Here is a 14,796-nt window from a genome sequence, read left to right on the forward strand (position 1 = left end):
TTATTTAAAAATAGATCTTTATAAGACTATATTGAAACCTAAAAATACTGGCTTGCTTCTGAGAAAAAAAAATGTCGAAATAATACTTTTCTGTGGCCAAACTTTATAGTAATTATGAGATGCAACTGATTTGAGGAACAGATTTGGATTGCAGCGGTAGGAAGGATGGCGCTGGTGAGGATGGCTGGTGCTGGTGAGAACACTTTGTTCCCTGCTCCGGGAGCTCTGCTCGAGAGAAAAATCTTTTTTCAGTCAAAGGAAAGTTAATTTTTCCATATTTTACTTAACTGCACCCTTTGTTCTACTAAACCCGAGGGTTCCATCAGCATCCCTGGAAACAGCCATCATGGCGGGTGCTCATAGACGGAGACCAAGACAGCTAACCGAAAAAGCCTTTCCTTGCTTCCTGAAGATGCGGACACTTCCCAGCCGTGTCTCTGTATACCTATTCTACTTCTTCCCACTTTGGAACCCGTTTTTGGGAATGAAAGTTAGTTCCTCAGCCCCATCCTTTGCTAAGCAAAGACTCAGCTAATCCAAATAATTCCAGTAGGCTTCTTCCAAAGGACACTATACACTAGTAACTGGAAGTATTTCCCTGCAGTGCTTAGATGTGTCGTTTTTAGAGATTAAGTAAAACTAGCTTCCAAGGAAAGATGTGTCTGTGTGAAATTAAGTAATAGTTCTTATGTCTGAAAAGCTGGGAGACATAAAGCACATGAGAACACAGGCTGTGCCTAGTCTTTCAGACTTAAATCTGTGTTTCGGTTCTGTTCTACCTGCTGTATGAGAACACGTGTGCAGGAAGCACCCTGGTTTAATCTGTATAATGGTAAGGGCAAAGATAGCATCATCGACGAGCTTCCAGGAACACTGAACAAAATGAGATACAATTATTTGAACATGGTGTATTCTGTGCAGTAAAACTCAACAAACCATAACGGATCCTATTATATTACTAAGGTCCAGAGGCTCTTTTATTTATGGGAAAAAGAACAGAATTTGTTATGTGTCTAAGGCAAGGAGATATGAAACTCTAGGCTTGGCATATCATAAAAATAGTTATAGAATGTCATGACTTCTAAAAAACAGAACATTTCATCTTTATTTTAAATTTCTATTTGGATTACTAGATTCCAAACTGATTTAATCCTCCCATAATATGTGGAATTTATACTGTCAAAATATTTTGAAATAGAGAAGGGATTGGCCACATGACACTAAAGGAAAATCTGCTTCCCCCCAAGAGCAGACATCATAAAGAGAAACTTAGTGATGCCTTTCTTGCCGGCTTCGTTTGCTTACTGTAGGGATCAGGTCACAATTCATGGGTACCTGTTATGCATCACCGTAAATGCTACACATATAGTTTCAATTTAATATTCACAGAAATGTTGAAAAAATGCATCCCCATTTTACCACTGAGGACACAGAAAGCAATGCTAATCACCATTTGACTGTTTAACTCTGAGTTCAAAGCCCATATTCTCAAGCATCTACTAAACTTTTATGTTTTTCCAAAATAATGTAGTTAGGTTGGGAAACAGAACATGAGATACATGTATGCACAAACCAAACTAGAACTCTGGCTGGCTCTTTAGGTAGTTTTCTGTGCTATAAAATCATATGACTTACCAAAACATTTGCGAGCACAACTATTAGGAAACACTTGGATTGAAAGCTCCTATGTATACAAATTCCCACTCTTTCACATATGTCTTATTCTAAAGGAACCTACAACAAAGATTCTGTAATCTCTTATTTGTTGTCTAAATGTGTGTGTGTGTGTGTTAGAAAGATGGTGGGATTAAAAACAAACAAGTTGTGTGAGATTCATTTCAAAAATTACATTGAATATAATCTGAGAGAGCTTGGCAAGCCAATAGTTCATCATAGACTCTGCATACATCTAGAATGAGAGTGAACTAAAGATACTTGTATATTTAAATATCAAGGTCATTAGAGGCTAGATGTGGCATGATGGTTACCTGGTAAAAGTACTGTAGTGTGCTGTATTAAACACAACACAAGCAAAACAAGACATCAATTGAAAGGGTTAAAATTTTCAAAAACTCCTAACAGGCAGAGCAGAACCAATAGTGCAGGTCATCTTGGTTGTGAGCTCTGTGTTTCAGGAACTTGGCTGACCACAAGATAGATGGTTGGTTACGAATAGGCTCTTAGAGGATAGCTTATACAAAATGTTCCCCATGACTGTTCCTTGGACCCTGTCACAAACTGAATAATGGGCTGGGACTTTCCACAGGTGCTCTCCAATAACCCTCCTTCACTCCCCCTCGGTTGTGGTTCCCCCCTGAGTTGTGGTTTTTGGCTTTAAATTCTCTCTGTCTCCAAAGCCCCAGGGTCAGACCCCACTGCCCCTGCGTGGGTCTTGACCTCAACATGTTGACCAAAATATACCTCTGACTGATTGCATCAAGTTCTGTGTCTTGTGAGTTAATGGGTGGCTGTGAATTCCTAAGGCTTGGGTGAGGTCCTCCCTTTGTGGGGGCCTTTACACAATCATGAAAAATCATAAGCCTCTACTTACATGCTTATGGTCTAATAATCACATATATTCAAATGAAATCACAGACTTTATAGATGCCTGGGACAGTCATCACTGTTGTCAGCTTGGCTAGAGTTAGAGTCACTCACTGTGGAGGATGCCTGTGTGTCTCAGTGAGGGTGCTTTCAGAGAGAATTGTCTGACAGAAAAGATCTGGCATGAAGCCCAAGGACAAAGAGGGAGAAGGAGAAATCCAGCAGCTCTCTACACCATTGCATCCTCAACACCTTGACAATCTGACACCTATGAACCATCAGCAAAAGGGAAACCAATCTGTAGGCTGTTTCTGTTGGGTATCTGGGTATCTGGTAACTAATACCAAACCTAAGCTTATTTAATTAATTATTTTTGAGACAAAGTTTTGATGTAACCCAGGCTATTCTCAAACTTCCTGCTCCTCTTGCCCCTGTGTCCTAAGTGCTAAGATGACTGGTACACACCATCACACACAACCCAAGCTTGCTTCGTATATGAAGTTAAACCACACTTAAAAAAAAAAAAAACAATGACACAGTCTACCTCCTTCTCTTTGAACGATGTGGTAGAGGTGCACACTGTGTAGAATACGTTCTAGGTCTTGGTCTGTGTAACCTTTCTCATGCATGTCATCCACTGAGTCAGGATAAATGACTTGATCCCGAAGACTTCCAAGAGACATGTATGGCCTAGAAAACACCAAGCACATGTGTAAAGGTTATGTTAACTCACCCAGGGTGACATTCTGATGTCTGGAACACAACAGACTTTAAACACTCAATTTATAGGATTATATTTCTTGGACAGACTTCAAAATAATACTTGGTTTATCAAAAAAATATTGAGATATACATGCAGGAAAGTTTTTTTTTTTAATAAGAAACCATTTGATATTTTCTATAGAAAAATATTTTGCTTTACCATTGTGATGGCTATTATTGGCTGTCAACATAACTAAATCCAGAACTAACTAAAACCCAAGTGTCTGGGCACAGCAGTGAGGAACTTCCTTTTGTGATTAAATCATTTGAGTTGAGAAGACACACATTCAAACTTGTTCTTTTGAGGTAGGAATATCCATCTTTAATCTGGGTTAAATCTTCTGGTGTCAGCCTATATAAAGACAGGGAAGGAGGGAGTGTGCTGTGTTTGCCTGCTTGCTCTCTCTTCACTAGCAAGTTCATTCCCTCACTGGCATTAGAGCTTGCTTCTTCAGGATTCCAGTGGATACTGAAGACCAGCTGAGACACCCAGTCTTATAGCTTGAATAACAACTGGATTATTGGACTTTCTGTTGGTAGACAGCCATTGTTGGACTAGCTGGACCACACACAGCCTGTATACCACTCTAATAAAACCCCTTTATATATATTCTTCCTTAATTAAATCATTTTTAATTAAATCTATCTCTTATCTATATCAGCCCATCATATATCTCTTTATCTCTTATCTATCAATCTCTTATGGATTCATCTACCATCTATCCATCTATCATCTACTTATCTCTGATCTATCTATCTATCTATCTATCTATCTATCTATCTATCTTTGTTCCATCAGTTTTGTTCATCTAGAAAACCCTGATTAATACAAGCATATTTGATAATGACTGTTTCTGAATATCTACAATTATTTGCATTAAACATACAACTTGGAGTTCTGACAGTCATGTAAACAAACAAACTGAAAGGCAAGGTATTAATAAGAAAGAAAAAATTAAAATGGCATCAGATTTCTTGTGCATCAGAGAGGCAGAAATTCAACAGCTTGATAATTCTGTCAGCTGACAGGCCCAAGGGGCAAAACAGATGGTCCCATACAATGATGAAAATCCAGCCTCCTTGGTAGAAATGTGGCAAATTGACATGCATTTGCTTTTTGACTCACTTCTGGGAATTTTCTCAGAGGATATGCTCCTAAAAACACCCCTAAGCTTATCTATTACAGTGCAAACTGCAGTATCAAAATACTCAAAACCAAGTGAAAGGACTGAGCAGAGAGAATCCTCGAGTCTACTGTCTGTAGCTACTATGATGTACTACAGCAACCAGGCAGGCACACAAAGTAATACAGAGTGAGTTCTGTGACCATCATTTAGCTCAAAATGAAAACGTGAGGGCAGACTGTGATCAGTATGTCTCAAAGGCAGCCTGACAGGCTGGTCGTGGATGATCTGTCCTTGCCTGGGGTGTCCTGCTGTGGGAAGGTTAGTGGTATACCTGGCCTCTATCCACTAGATGTCAGTAGCATCTTCTCAAACATGATCAAACAGTGTTTACAAGTCTCCCCAAGGGGACAAATATCCCTAGGTGAGGAAGCTGTCCCCAGCTGAGAACCACAGGTAGACAGTATGTTACCTTCTATGAAAAGAAAATGAAGGATGATAGAAATACATCCATTTGGCTACACATACGGAAGAAGACAGGGAAAAGTGAGCCAGAAACTAGTGAGAAGGTCACCCAAGGAGGTGGAATGGATTGAGTAGAACAGAGAGAAAACTTCCTTTCTAAACCTACCTTTCCTTCCTTCCTTCCTTCCTTCCTTCCTTCCTTCCTTCCTTCCTTCCTTCCTTCATTTTTTCATTCATTTTCATTCTTTTGTTCTTTCTTTGTTTCTCTCTCTCTCTTCTCTTCTTATTTTCTTCCTCTCTCCCCTCTTCCTCCCTCTTTTTCTTTCTCCTTGTTTTCTTTATTTTTGGAGACAAGAGTCTTACTATGTAGCCCTGGTTGGCCCAACACTGTCTTTGTAGACCAGGCTAACCTCAAAGTCATAGAGATCTGCCTACTGTTGTCTCTGAAGTGCTGGGTTTAAAGGTGTGTGTGTGTGTGTGTGTGTGTGCCACATCTTTTCATTACAAGTTTTGATTTTTTAGTCACATTAAAATGTTACTATTTGAAAAATAAAATCAATTAAGCAATTAGCTGAAAAGCAAGAAACTGGATGTTGTGTGTAAGTATCAGACAGATCAGGAGAACACAGAAGAGAGGAGAAGGGTAGGAATGGAATAAATGAGCGTAGGGAACTTTGGCTACATAGCCTCAATTAATTAAAAAATGATTGAAAACCTTTCCTAACTCCACTCCCATCAGGGACATCTGAAAGCCGCCCTTTCAGAGGGTCAGATCCTGTAGGCAATATGGTGGATTTCTTTTTGCTTACATAGCAAGTGCACATATCCACTGCAACATGTTCCTGCCTTACATCTGACCCTTCACACAAAGGTAAACTGACAATAGGTTGGCCAGTAAGTCCCAAACTATGAGAGGATGACTTTCCATTGCCTCAACCTACCTGTCTTCTGGTGACCTGTGGTAGTAGCAGGGGAAGGCAGGGACTCCATAAACCTTGTACAACCCGAGTGGCTCTGTGAGGAACACCAGGCCATCCTAGCTGAGGGTCTGTCTTCAACAGATAGCAAGGGCTAGCCTCTGCAGCTTGGCAGCTAAAAGCACTGGCTACTCTTGCAGAGGAGTCACATTTGGTTCCCAGAACCCACACAGACAGTTCACAACTGTCTGTAAGTTCCACTGAATGTAATACCATGTTCTGACTTCCCTGGGCACCAGGTCCTCAAGTGGTACATGGAAATGCATGCAGGCATAGCACTTATATATATTAGAAAAATTCTTTTAAAAAAATTACACCAGCTCTGTGTGGTTTTCTGAGGAGAAGGAAGGCTTTAAATACAAATATGTTTTGCTGACTAAATGTCCCTTTACATTTTCACAGTATTTATAAAGTGTTTCTTTGTAGTCTACATCGTGCATAATTATTTCATAATATATTTAATGAATATTTGAAATAAAAGTTTGTGTTTCCACTACACATATATGTAATACAAGGGGCCACTTAAGTATCTTTGTTTAACTTGGCAAGGATGCAAATATTATATCAGCTTTTAATATCTATAATTCAGTGTTTTTTTTTTTAATACATCCAGAAGTTCAGGTGGCCATCACTTCCAAGTTGAGAATACTTTTCTTGGCTCCTACGCCCACCAGCTCCACAGCTGGGATCAGCTACTGTCATCTGGCTGTTTCGTGCAACTAGTATGTTTTCTGTCTCCATGGATTTGCCTATTCTGGATGTTCCCAATACACAGACACACACACTATGTGTCCTCTTGTGCTTGACTTCTTCCTAACAGCAAGTGTGTTTGAGAATGTGCCATGGTCCTTTCTAGGGCTGAACCATATTATAACATTGTATTGTGGGTGTGTGCCATACTTGCTTCATCCATTCATCTACTGAAGGATATTTCAGTGTTTCCTTCTTTGGGGCATGACGCATACTGGGTATAAACCAGTAAATGGGATTATGGGGGCAAAGAACTGTCTAGGCAACTGTCAGGCTGCTTTCCAAAATGGCTGAACCATTTCCAGTCTCATTTCCCCCATACTTTAAGGTATCTCCTTCTCTTAAATTTCCCTTTCTGTTCTAACCACTTTCTTGCAGCAGAAACACAGCTGGTGCTTCATTTGCTTATGTAAGCATCTTAAGTCATCACAGGCAGAAGTATCTTAAACTGAGCCTTTCGCTCAGTGCTGGTTGATCCCTAGCACTGAAAAAAAAAGAGTCTTGTGAAAAAAACAAACAAGTGAATGTGAAATAACTGACCTTCACCAGAGAACTGTCTGCTAGTTTTTATCCTATAGTGAATTTTATTAGACATAATATGGTTAATGGATAACAGGCAACTGTGTAGACTTTAAAGATAGATCTGGTAGAATACCCAAGAAAATACTTCAAGTTTATCTAGATCTTTTCCTTTGGTAACATCTAGTTCACTGATGCAGTTTACAGGGCTTCAGAGGACTCAAAACGCTTAGAGTCGTCAGGTGGCTTCATTATTATAGAAGCAGGGTAAACCTGTAACTTCACCAAAATACTTAGTACTTATGATTGCTTAATATTTTGGTATTAATTTCTTAATAATTTTTTTTTTTTGAGACAGGGTTTCTCTGTGTAGCCCTGGCTGTCCTGGAACTCACTCTGTAGACCAGGCTAGTCTCAAACTCAGAAATCCGCCTGCCTCTGCCTCCCAAGTGCTGGGATTAAAGGCGTGCGCCACCACTGCTGGGCTATAATGTATTTTAATATAGCACTAAGATCAAGAATTAACTATTATATTATTAGTTAATATATTTATACATTATTTTATATATTTGTAACATGTATTTCTATATAATATGTAAATCACACATTAAAGATAATTTTTATATATTTGTTCAATAAATTTATATATTATGTAATTATGAATAATGCTACATTGCAATAATAAATAACTAAAAATTGAAAAACAGCTAATTTTGTCTGGTGGACAGATGAAGCAAAATAATTACAATATTGTAATGTTTAATTTCCTATCCTGTTTTCAACGCTCTATTAGAAATATCTGAAATACATAACTCCTGAAATAATTTTTGCTTCTCCTGGGAAGGAATTTTAGCAACAAATTATAATTGTTTTTCTGTGAAATCTTACATATACACTTATTTAGAAAACTATTAACTCTCATAGTAAGAGTATTTAAGATGAAATCCATTCCCAACAATCATGTTTTATAGTTACTTTTAGCTACTTTAAAAATTTGCATTATGTTCTCATTTTTTCTGTGCTAACACTGAAGTATCTGATATTTCTTTTCTGATATAATTTATTGTTTATTAGATTTTTCTGTTTTTCTGAGTATTTTACATTTGAAACAAAGGGGGAAAATGGGGAGAACACTGAAAATAATTCCTGCCTTTATTCTCAGAGTCCCTGAAACAAGAACCTAAAATGCTAAATATTTCCTGAGTTGAGCACAAATAGCTCTGAAGAAATTAAAGCAAAAAGAATAATTTAAATAAACAGAAGACAGAAATTTAAAATTATATAGCTTAATTGAACAATCATGATAAAAATTCAACAACACTTTTAACTCTAAGCTACGGGGAGGGTACAATTGAAGAGTTGTATTTGATTTCTGTGGCTGTTTGGCCAGAAAGAAGGCACAGCAAATCATGAATACTCACTGTCAGTCACAGAAAAAATGCACAGGTTGATCCAATCACGTCACTGAGCCTTTTCATACACAGCAAGCTCAAGAGTTGAGTTTCGAATGTATGACTTCTTTACTGATACTCTCGTGGTTTTTCGCACACCAAGAGCTACTCAACTCAAAAGAGATGTTTACTATTACGAAAATAATGTCATTCAACTTTTTGCATCTAGAACTTATAAAGCAAGGAATCAGCCTCAGTCTACTGGGCCTTCTTCACTGCTTCAGAAATTTCCTTAAAAAAAAAAAAGCTGTCAATCGACAGTTATTTATCCATCACAAAGGGGATTAGGCAATATACCCAGCATAAGTAACAAAACAGACAGATGGTTCATAGTGTAAGATGCTGAGCAGATTTGCCAGTAGAATGGAAACCTGTCAGTCAGTCATTCAGTTCTGGGGTAGAGCTCACTGGGCATGCGTGTGCTGAGCAAGCCTGAGGCCAGGGACCCAGCGCCAGCACTATCCACCCCAGGGAAGTTTATGTTGATGAACACAATCCTTATAAATACACTCCTTCTCTCGTTTTGCTAAAGTTTTATTTCCCAAGACTCAGAGTTATAGATGGGCAGAGTTTATACACAGTTTGATTTATGAACACAGGAGGACTAAATGTCTCTCAGACTGTTGGATGTGGTATACTGACATGCGGTTTTGAGTAGTAGGAAGATCTGTTAACACTTCTCTCCTGAGAGGTTTCTTCCAAGTATGAGTGCTGAGAGCAGGGACATTACAATTGCATGGTAGGGTGTGAAGCACACAGATGATCCTCTGGGGATTGCTTAACTAAAGCAGCATCAACAAACAGAAGATTGCTAATCTGCCCTCCTCTCTACATTTCCTATGTGTTATCCAAAGTCCCATTTCCCAACTTCCCACTGTGATGCTAGTGCATCGATAGAGTTGATTAGAAAGGGAACCAAGCCAACACATGTAACTCTGGCTTTGGGGCTGTTGCAGCGGCAGGCAGAAAGTCAACAAGGCATAAGTGAGTGAGTAATGGGCCATAGATTACTAGAGAAATGAAAACAAGAACAGAGGGTCATAAGCTTATCCTCAGAGGCCTGGAAAGAAGAGAAAACACACCAAGAACTGACAAAGTGGTTCAGGAGATACCCAAGTGGGAGATGCTTCCTGTGAGTGAGAGATGCTGATCCAGCAGGGGGATGGGCATCAGCCGCCAGATTAAGGAGTGCGGTGCTATTGCCAAGGACAATCAGTCTCAGGTGGAAATGCCAGGACAGGTTTCTATTTGAGCAAAGCCCCCACATCCTACCATTCCCCATCCTAATGTGCATTTCAGATAAAATGTTCTGTCTTAAATCCTACAGATGCTCCAGCTTTTCCATTGTGTCCTGGAAGAGATGTGGTGAGGGAAAATGGTTTGAACAAAATTTATACAGAACAACCCTGTATTCTTGTATTATGGCTCAGATTTCTAAAGATCTGGTTCTCATTATTAGCATTGCTAAAGCATTAGAAGACACCAACTGGGGAAATGCTAGGGAGATTTCACAATTTCTCAGGAATTCATGTTTCCCAATTTAAGCCAAAGGAGCATTTTGTTTGGGTCTCTGTGTGTGAAAGTTTGGTAGAACCCAAGTGCTGGCTCTTCCCTCAATAGTGCTACACAACATAAGACACCTACTCTCCTCAAACCTACTGCTTTTACCCCAGCGAAAGGAGGATTGTATTTTGCAATTAATCAATGCATAAAGAGATCTAGCCTCTGAGGAGAAATACTTCAATCATAGTGACTAAGTGTAAAGTCTGTTTAATGACTTACAGATTTCATATTTGGACTTCAATTTTATGTTGGTTTTTCTGCCAAACTAGTAGTGACTTTACATTCTGTTGCTAGAGAGTAGTAAAAAGTAGTAAAAAAAAAATTAATCACAGGAGTTATTTATGTGATCATCTAAGGTCATTTACTGATATACTTTAAAAGAGGTCTTACTGTTACCTTCTTTTACGTAATAAAATCTTATGTGATCATTTTGGAATTTACTTGGACAAAAACCACTTGCTCTTAGAATACTGGAAATAAATGCTACAATTAAATTTTCTTAGTTTACATTTGTGTTTTAAGGAAATGTTAAGTAAAAATGGAAGAAATGGGACTCTTATAAATTGTAAGTATAAATATAATTCCCCATGCCTCTAGATGCATATAATTAAGGTGAACTGATTTAAGACAAAAATCATTTAAAAATTAAAATATAGACAACTCCTGCTTATTTTTTAAATGTCAACTAGGTTGGAGTTGACATTATTGCTTAGGCAAAACTACATTTCATAAGACAAAATTTCATAATAATTTCTGTGTATTGTAAAATATCATCGTTAGTTCACTCTGAGGGTAAAGGTCACTTTCATAAACTTGCCCATTTCTTGGAAAACTCCTGCCACTACATACATATTCAAGAAGTGCTTCATTCATATAACATATGAAATATCTAAAGGGTAAAACGTAAGCTTTTCTAGACATCGTTATTTCCATCAAGAATACGTTTCTCATAGACCATTTTTCTCATGGCTCTATATGTTATAGTTAAGTACAAACCTGAAATAATGTAGTAATTCTATATATGTAATTCGTTTGTAAAACTTAAAACTGGGGCGATAAAACCAAGGTTTCTGAAAGGACAGAAAAGAAACAATGTTTCTGTTATTGCATGGCATTCTAGTTGTGTTAAACACAGGTGCCAACAATATTGCTCGTATTTAACATTTTTGGCTAACACATTTCTGAGTCTTCCTGAACACCAGACAGCATTCTGCTGCCTCCACTGTGAGTCTTATTTGAAAGAAAATAAATTCACAGAGCCCAATTGCTGCTTATGGTCTAAAACTCAGGCCAACTGAAGAATGGTGTTGGGGGCCGACTTTTAGCAGAAAGCGGCTATCAGCTTTGCAGCCATCTTGAGCCATATACCCTGACATGTGACTTGGATTACAATAGCCTAAAACAGCTGAGCACACTCCGATAATCTTGGTTTAGATACCTTGAGATTAAAGGTGTGTGAGATTAAAGGTGTGTGATTTAAGAGTATGACTTAGAAGTGTAGAGATCAGATTTAGAGACAAGACCTAAGGGCATGATTAAAGGTGTAACTTAGAGGCGTGGCTTAGAAGTAAGACAAATAAAAGGCAGAGGCAGACAGTAGAGAATCAGACGTTAGGGAGACACAGAGGAGAGAACCAGACACAGCAGAGAGAAGACAGGTAGCAGGCACTTGGAAGAGAACTTGGAAGAAGTAACTTGGAACTTGGAGGGACTAGGAGCTAGGGACTAGGCACTAGGAACTCAAGACTTAGGACTTAGACTGAAGAATAAACGAGATTGAATTACACTCTGTCTGGTCTGCATTCTTCGAGTCCGTCCTCACTCTCGCTCTTGCTGAACCCCGACCCGCGGACCGGAGCGGCAGCTTGGGCCAGGATACAGTGGCCGCCCAAACGTGGGTCGGCCCGGGCCTCAACATTTTGCTTGGGCGGCGACATTTTTTGGCCGCCCCAACGTGGGGCTAGAGTGGACCCCAACAGAATGGTAGCACCGTGTACCAGCAAAGAAGGGACTAAGTGTGTGATGTTGCCTAGCATCAGTGTGACGTGTACTGGTGCTCCAGCCTTACATTCCCATCCTAGATGCTGGGTTACACACCTCAGAGCAGTCCTCTCATCCAGAGGAAACGCTGCGACTGTCTGCTTAACCTGGGTGACACACAGGATGACCCAGAGAAAATACATGTAATGTAGTATCTATTGAACCTGGTTGACACTTGGAGAAATCTCTGGACCAAAGCAGTCAATTTTTTATTGACTGCTGATTTTCTTTCACCACAATAAACACTCCAATTATCAAGTATGTAACCTTGTGTTTAGATACCTCTGTGTTGTTATGAGGGAGGATGGTTGAAGATTTTGGGGAAAACAATGTGCTTTTCCATGCTTACTTTACTCTTAATGCAATTTTAGTTATGGTAGGTAAGATTATTCATTAGTTAGCATAATCACAATAAAGACCTTAAGAAGGCACTGAGGCATGATTGGACAATCTTAGGATGCATAAGTATATGTAGCATGATGGAAAGGCCTGAATAGAACTGGAGTACTATATTTTTATCTGTAAAAAGACAACATGACATCTAATTATTCTTTGGAGCCATTTATTCCTTCCTAAGACATCTGAAGTCTTTGAATATTCTCATCATGCTGTCAGATCTGAAAACACCAAGAAGTAGCATTGACCCAGAATCTATTACAGTCAAAACCATAAGATGGAACTCAAGGAATAACTGAGCTCGTCCTGATTTCCTCAATAGTTTCTCTAAATAAAACTATCCTTAAATGTGTGTAACCCGAAGAGCCTGAGAAATGAACACAACTTAACAACAGAAACAGCTGTTCTTATTTGATATAAAACGTTTCTTACCTCTGTGGAATATAGAACATATGTTGGGGAGGTGGTTTATAAAGGACTCCTTCATACACAGGCCACAGCCCACTTAAGATTCTGAAGAGAGAGCTTTTCCCACAACCATTGGGACCAGTTATCAAAAGATGCATCCCTTCTTCTACCTAAAGTCAGAAATAAAATTATCAGCTGAATATTTAATAGTTATTTCATCTAGTAGCATTCAAAATGATTTTTAAAAAAGTATTTAATCATATGATAATTTTGGATAGTAAAGAAAACAAATAAAATATATCAATATTGAAACTTCAAGTTTAACTTTGGCTATTTTCCAAAGCTAAAAGTATCATAAAATAATTAATTGCAAAAAATGAATCTTTTTAGAAAAAAAATACTGGCTCTCCAACACTTCAACTGGGATCTTTTAAATTTGCACACATATCGAGAAATTAACTACACATGAAAGAAAAACTAACCATAAGGTTTAAATTAAAATTATATTTGACTTATATTACTATCTAATTAAACTTATATAAAATCCAATGCAACTGAAAGTTGAATATACTAAAAAGCACATTTCTCCAAGGAGCCAGCTGTGTTCTAAATATTTTATGCTCGTGTCTGAAATGCGGCAAAATCACAGAAACACATAAGAGAGGAAATATTATTCTGAGTCTGGTTCATTCACAGATATAAAAAAATCTATATGTTTATGAAACCAAGACAGAGGAAAGCAAGGAAACTGTAGTGTGGCATATGCTTAGGTTTGATTTTAAACACATATACTCGTCTCCATATTCAGAACTCCTTTTCTGAGGAGTCAGCCAACTAAAGACTGAAAATATTTGAAGAAAGGAAAGGTTGCATCTGTATCAAATATGTACAGAATCTTTTCTGTATAAAATTGCCCAATTGAAAGTTATTACCTTTGTGTGTCAGGGAACCCATCCCTGAAGGATATTTAGGAAGAATGTATACACATAAAATAGTCATCCTCTCTATATAAGTGGAGATCATATCTGTATATTATTCATTCATAAAACAAGTTAATTTATTAATCACTAATCAGAAGCTCCCCTTTATCATTTGCCTTAGCTATCTATTAAGTTTAAACAGTTAGACTTTATGACATTGCATTCTGTTTGGTAGGGCAGAGAGGCTGCCTTCCTATCAGACTTGTAGGGTACAATATGATCATGAAGCAGGAATGTGGCTTGCGAATTTGATTTGTTTTATAATCGGTGATCCAAACATTAAGATAAGACGAGAGGACGAGAGAAAGAAATCTACAGGATGTCTGTCTATGCATATGTCTTTCCACTGGATGGATATAAACATCCAAGTTTCCAATGTGTGCAAGATACAATGCCAAAAGTCAAAGACAAAGGTCAATTGCTAGTATTCCAGAACATCATGGGAGAAGAGCAAAGGACGAGCTCTGCCGTGCTTCTTCTCTTCCACTAGACTTCTTGATGATGGATGATTGATTTGATAGATGCCTGAGTACTATCCAAAGGAGTTTTGTAAGGTACATGCCACAGTGAGCAGTACACTCATAAAATGTTTTTAAAGTATCATTTCCCATCAGGAGTTCTTAGAATTTTTTTTTTTTAACTTTAAACAGAGTTCTTAGAAATTTAACACTTTTTAAATTGATAACTGAAGACTTTTTCATATTAATATTTCCCCAACATAACTTCTTAGTAAATTCTGATAATAATTTTTCTTAACATAATTCTCAGTAAACACTGAGTATGAGGAAAAAAAATCTCATACTTTGGATTTTTTCCC

At 38.0% G+C, this 14,796-nt stretch overlaps 1 protein-coding gene and 1 long non-coding RNA gene across 2 annotated transcripts in view; both read right to left on the reverse strand.

The window, feature by feature from the left end:
• Window positions 1-14,796, reverse strand: part of Abcd2 (ATP binding cassette subfamily D member 2) — a 45,092-nt gene that overhangs the window by 14,929 nt on the left and 15,367 nt on the right. Inside the window, exons 6-7 of the mRNA XM_034517371.2 lie at window positions 13,024-13,169; window positions 3,089-3,234 (exon numbers count right to left, since the gene is read on the reverse strand). Of these exons, the coding sequence (XP_034373262.1) occupies window positions 3,089-3,234; window positions 13,024-13,169 (292 nt within the window). The remainder of the gene's footprint in view (window positions 1-3,088; window positions 3,235-13,023; window positions 13,170-14,796) is intronic.
• Window positions 9,106-13,003, reverse strand: LOC143434144 (uncharacterized). The gene is made up of 2 exons (XR_013103424.1): window positions 11,152-13,003; window positions 9,106-9,943 (listed from the first exon to the last, which is right to left on the reverse strand). It is a non-coding gene; the product is annotated as an uncharacterized LOC143434144 (long non-coding RNA).

The sequence above is a fragment of the Arvicanthis niloticus genome, chromosome 13, assembly GCF_011762505.2.
Source record: "Arvicanthis niloticus isolate mArvNil1 chromosome 13, mArvNil1.pat.X, whole genome shotgun sequence".
Taxonomy (NCBI): domain Eukaryota; kingdom Metazoa; phylum Chordata; class Mammalia; order Rodentia; family Muridae; genus Arvicanthis; species Arvicanthis niloticus.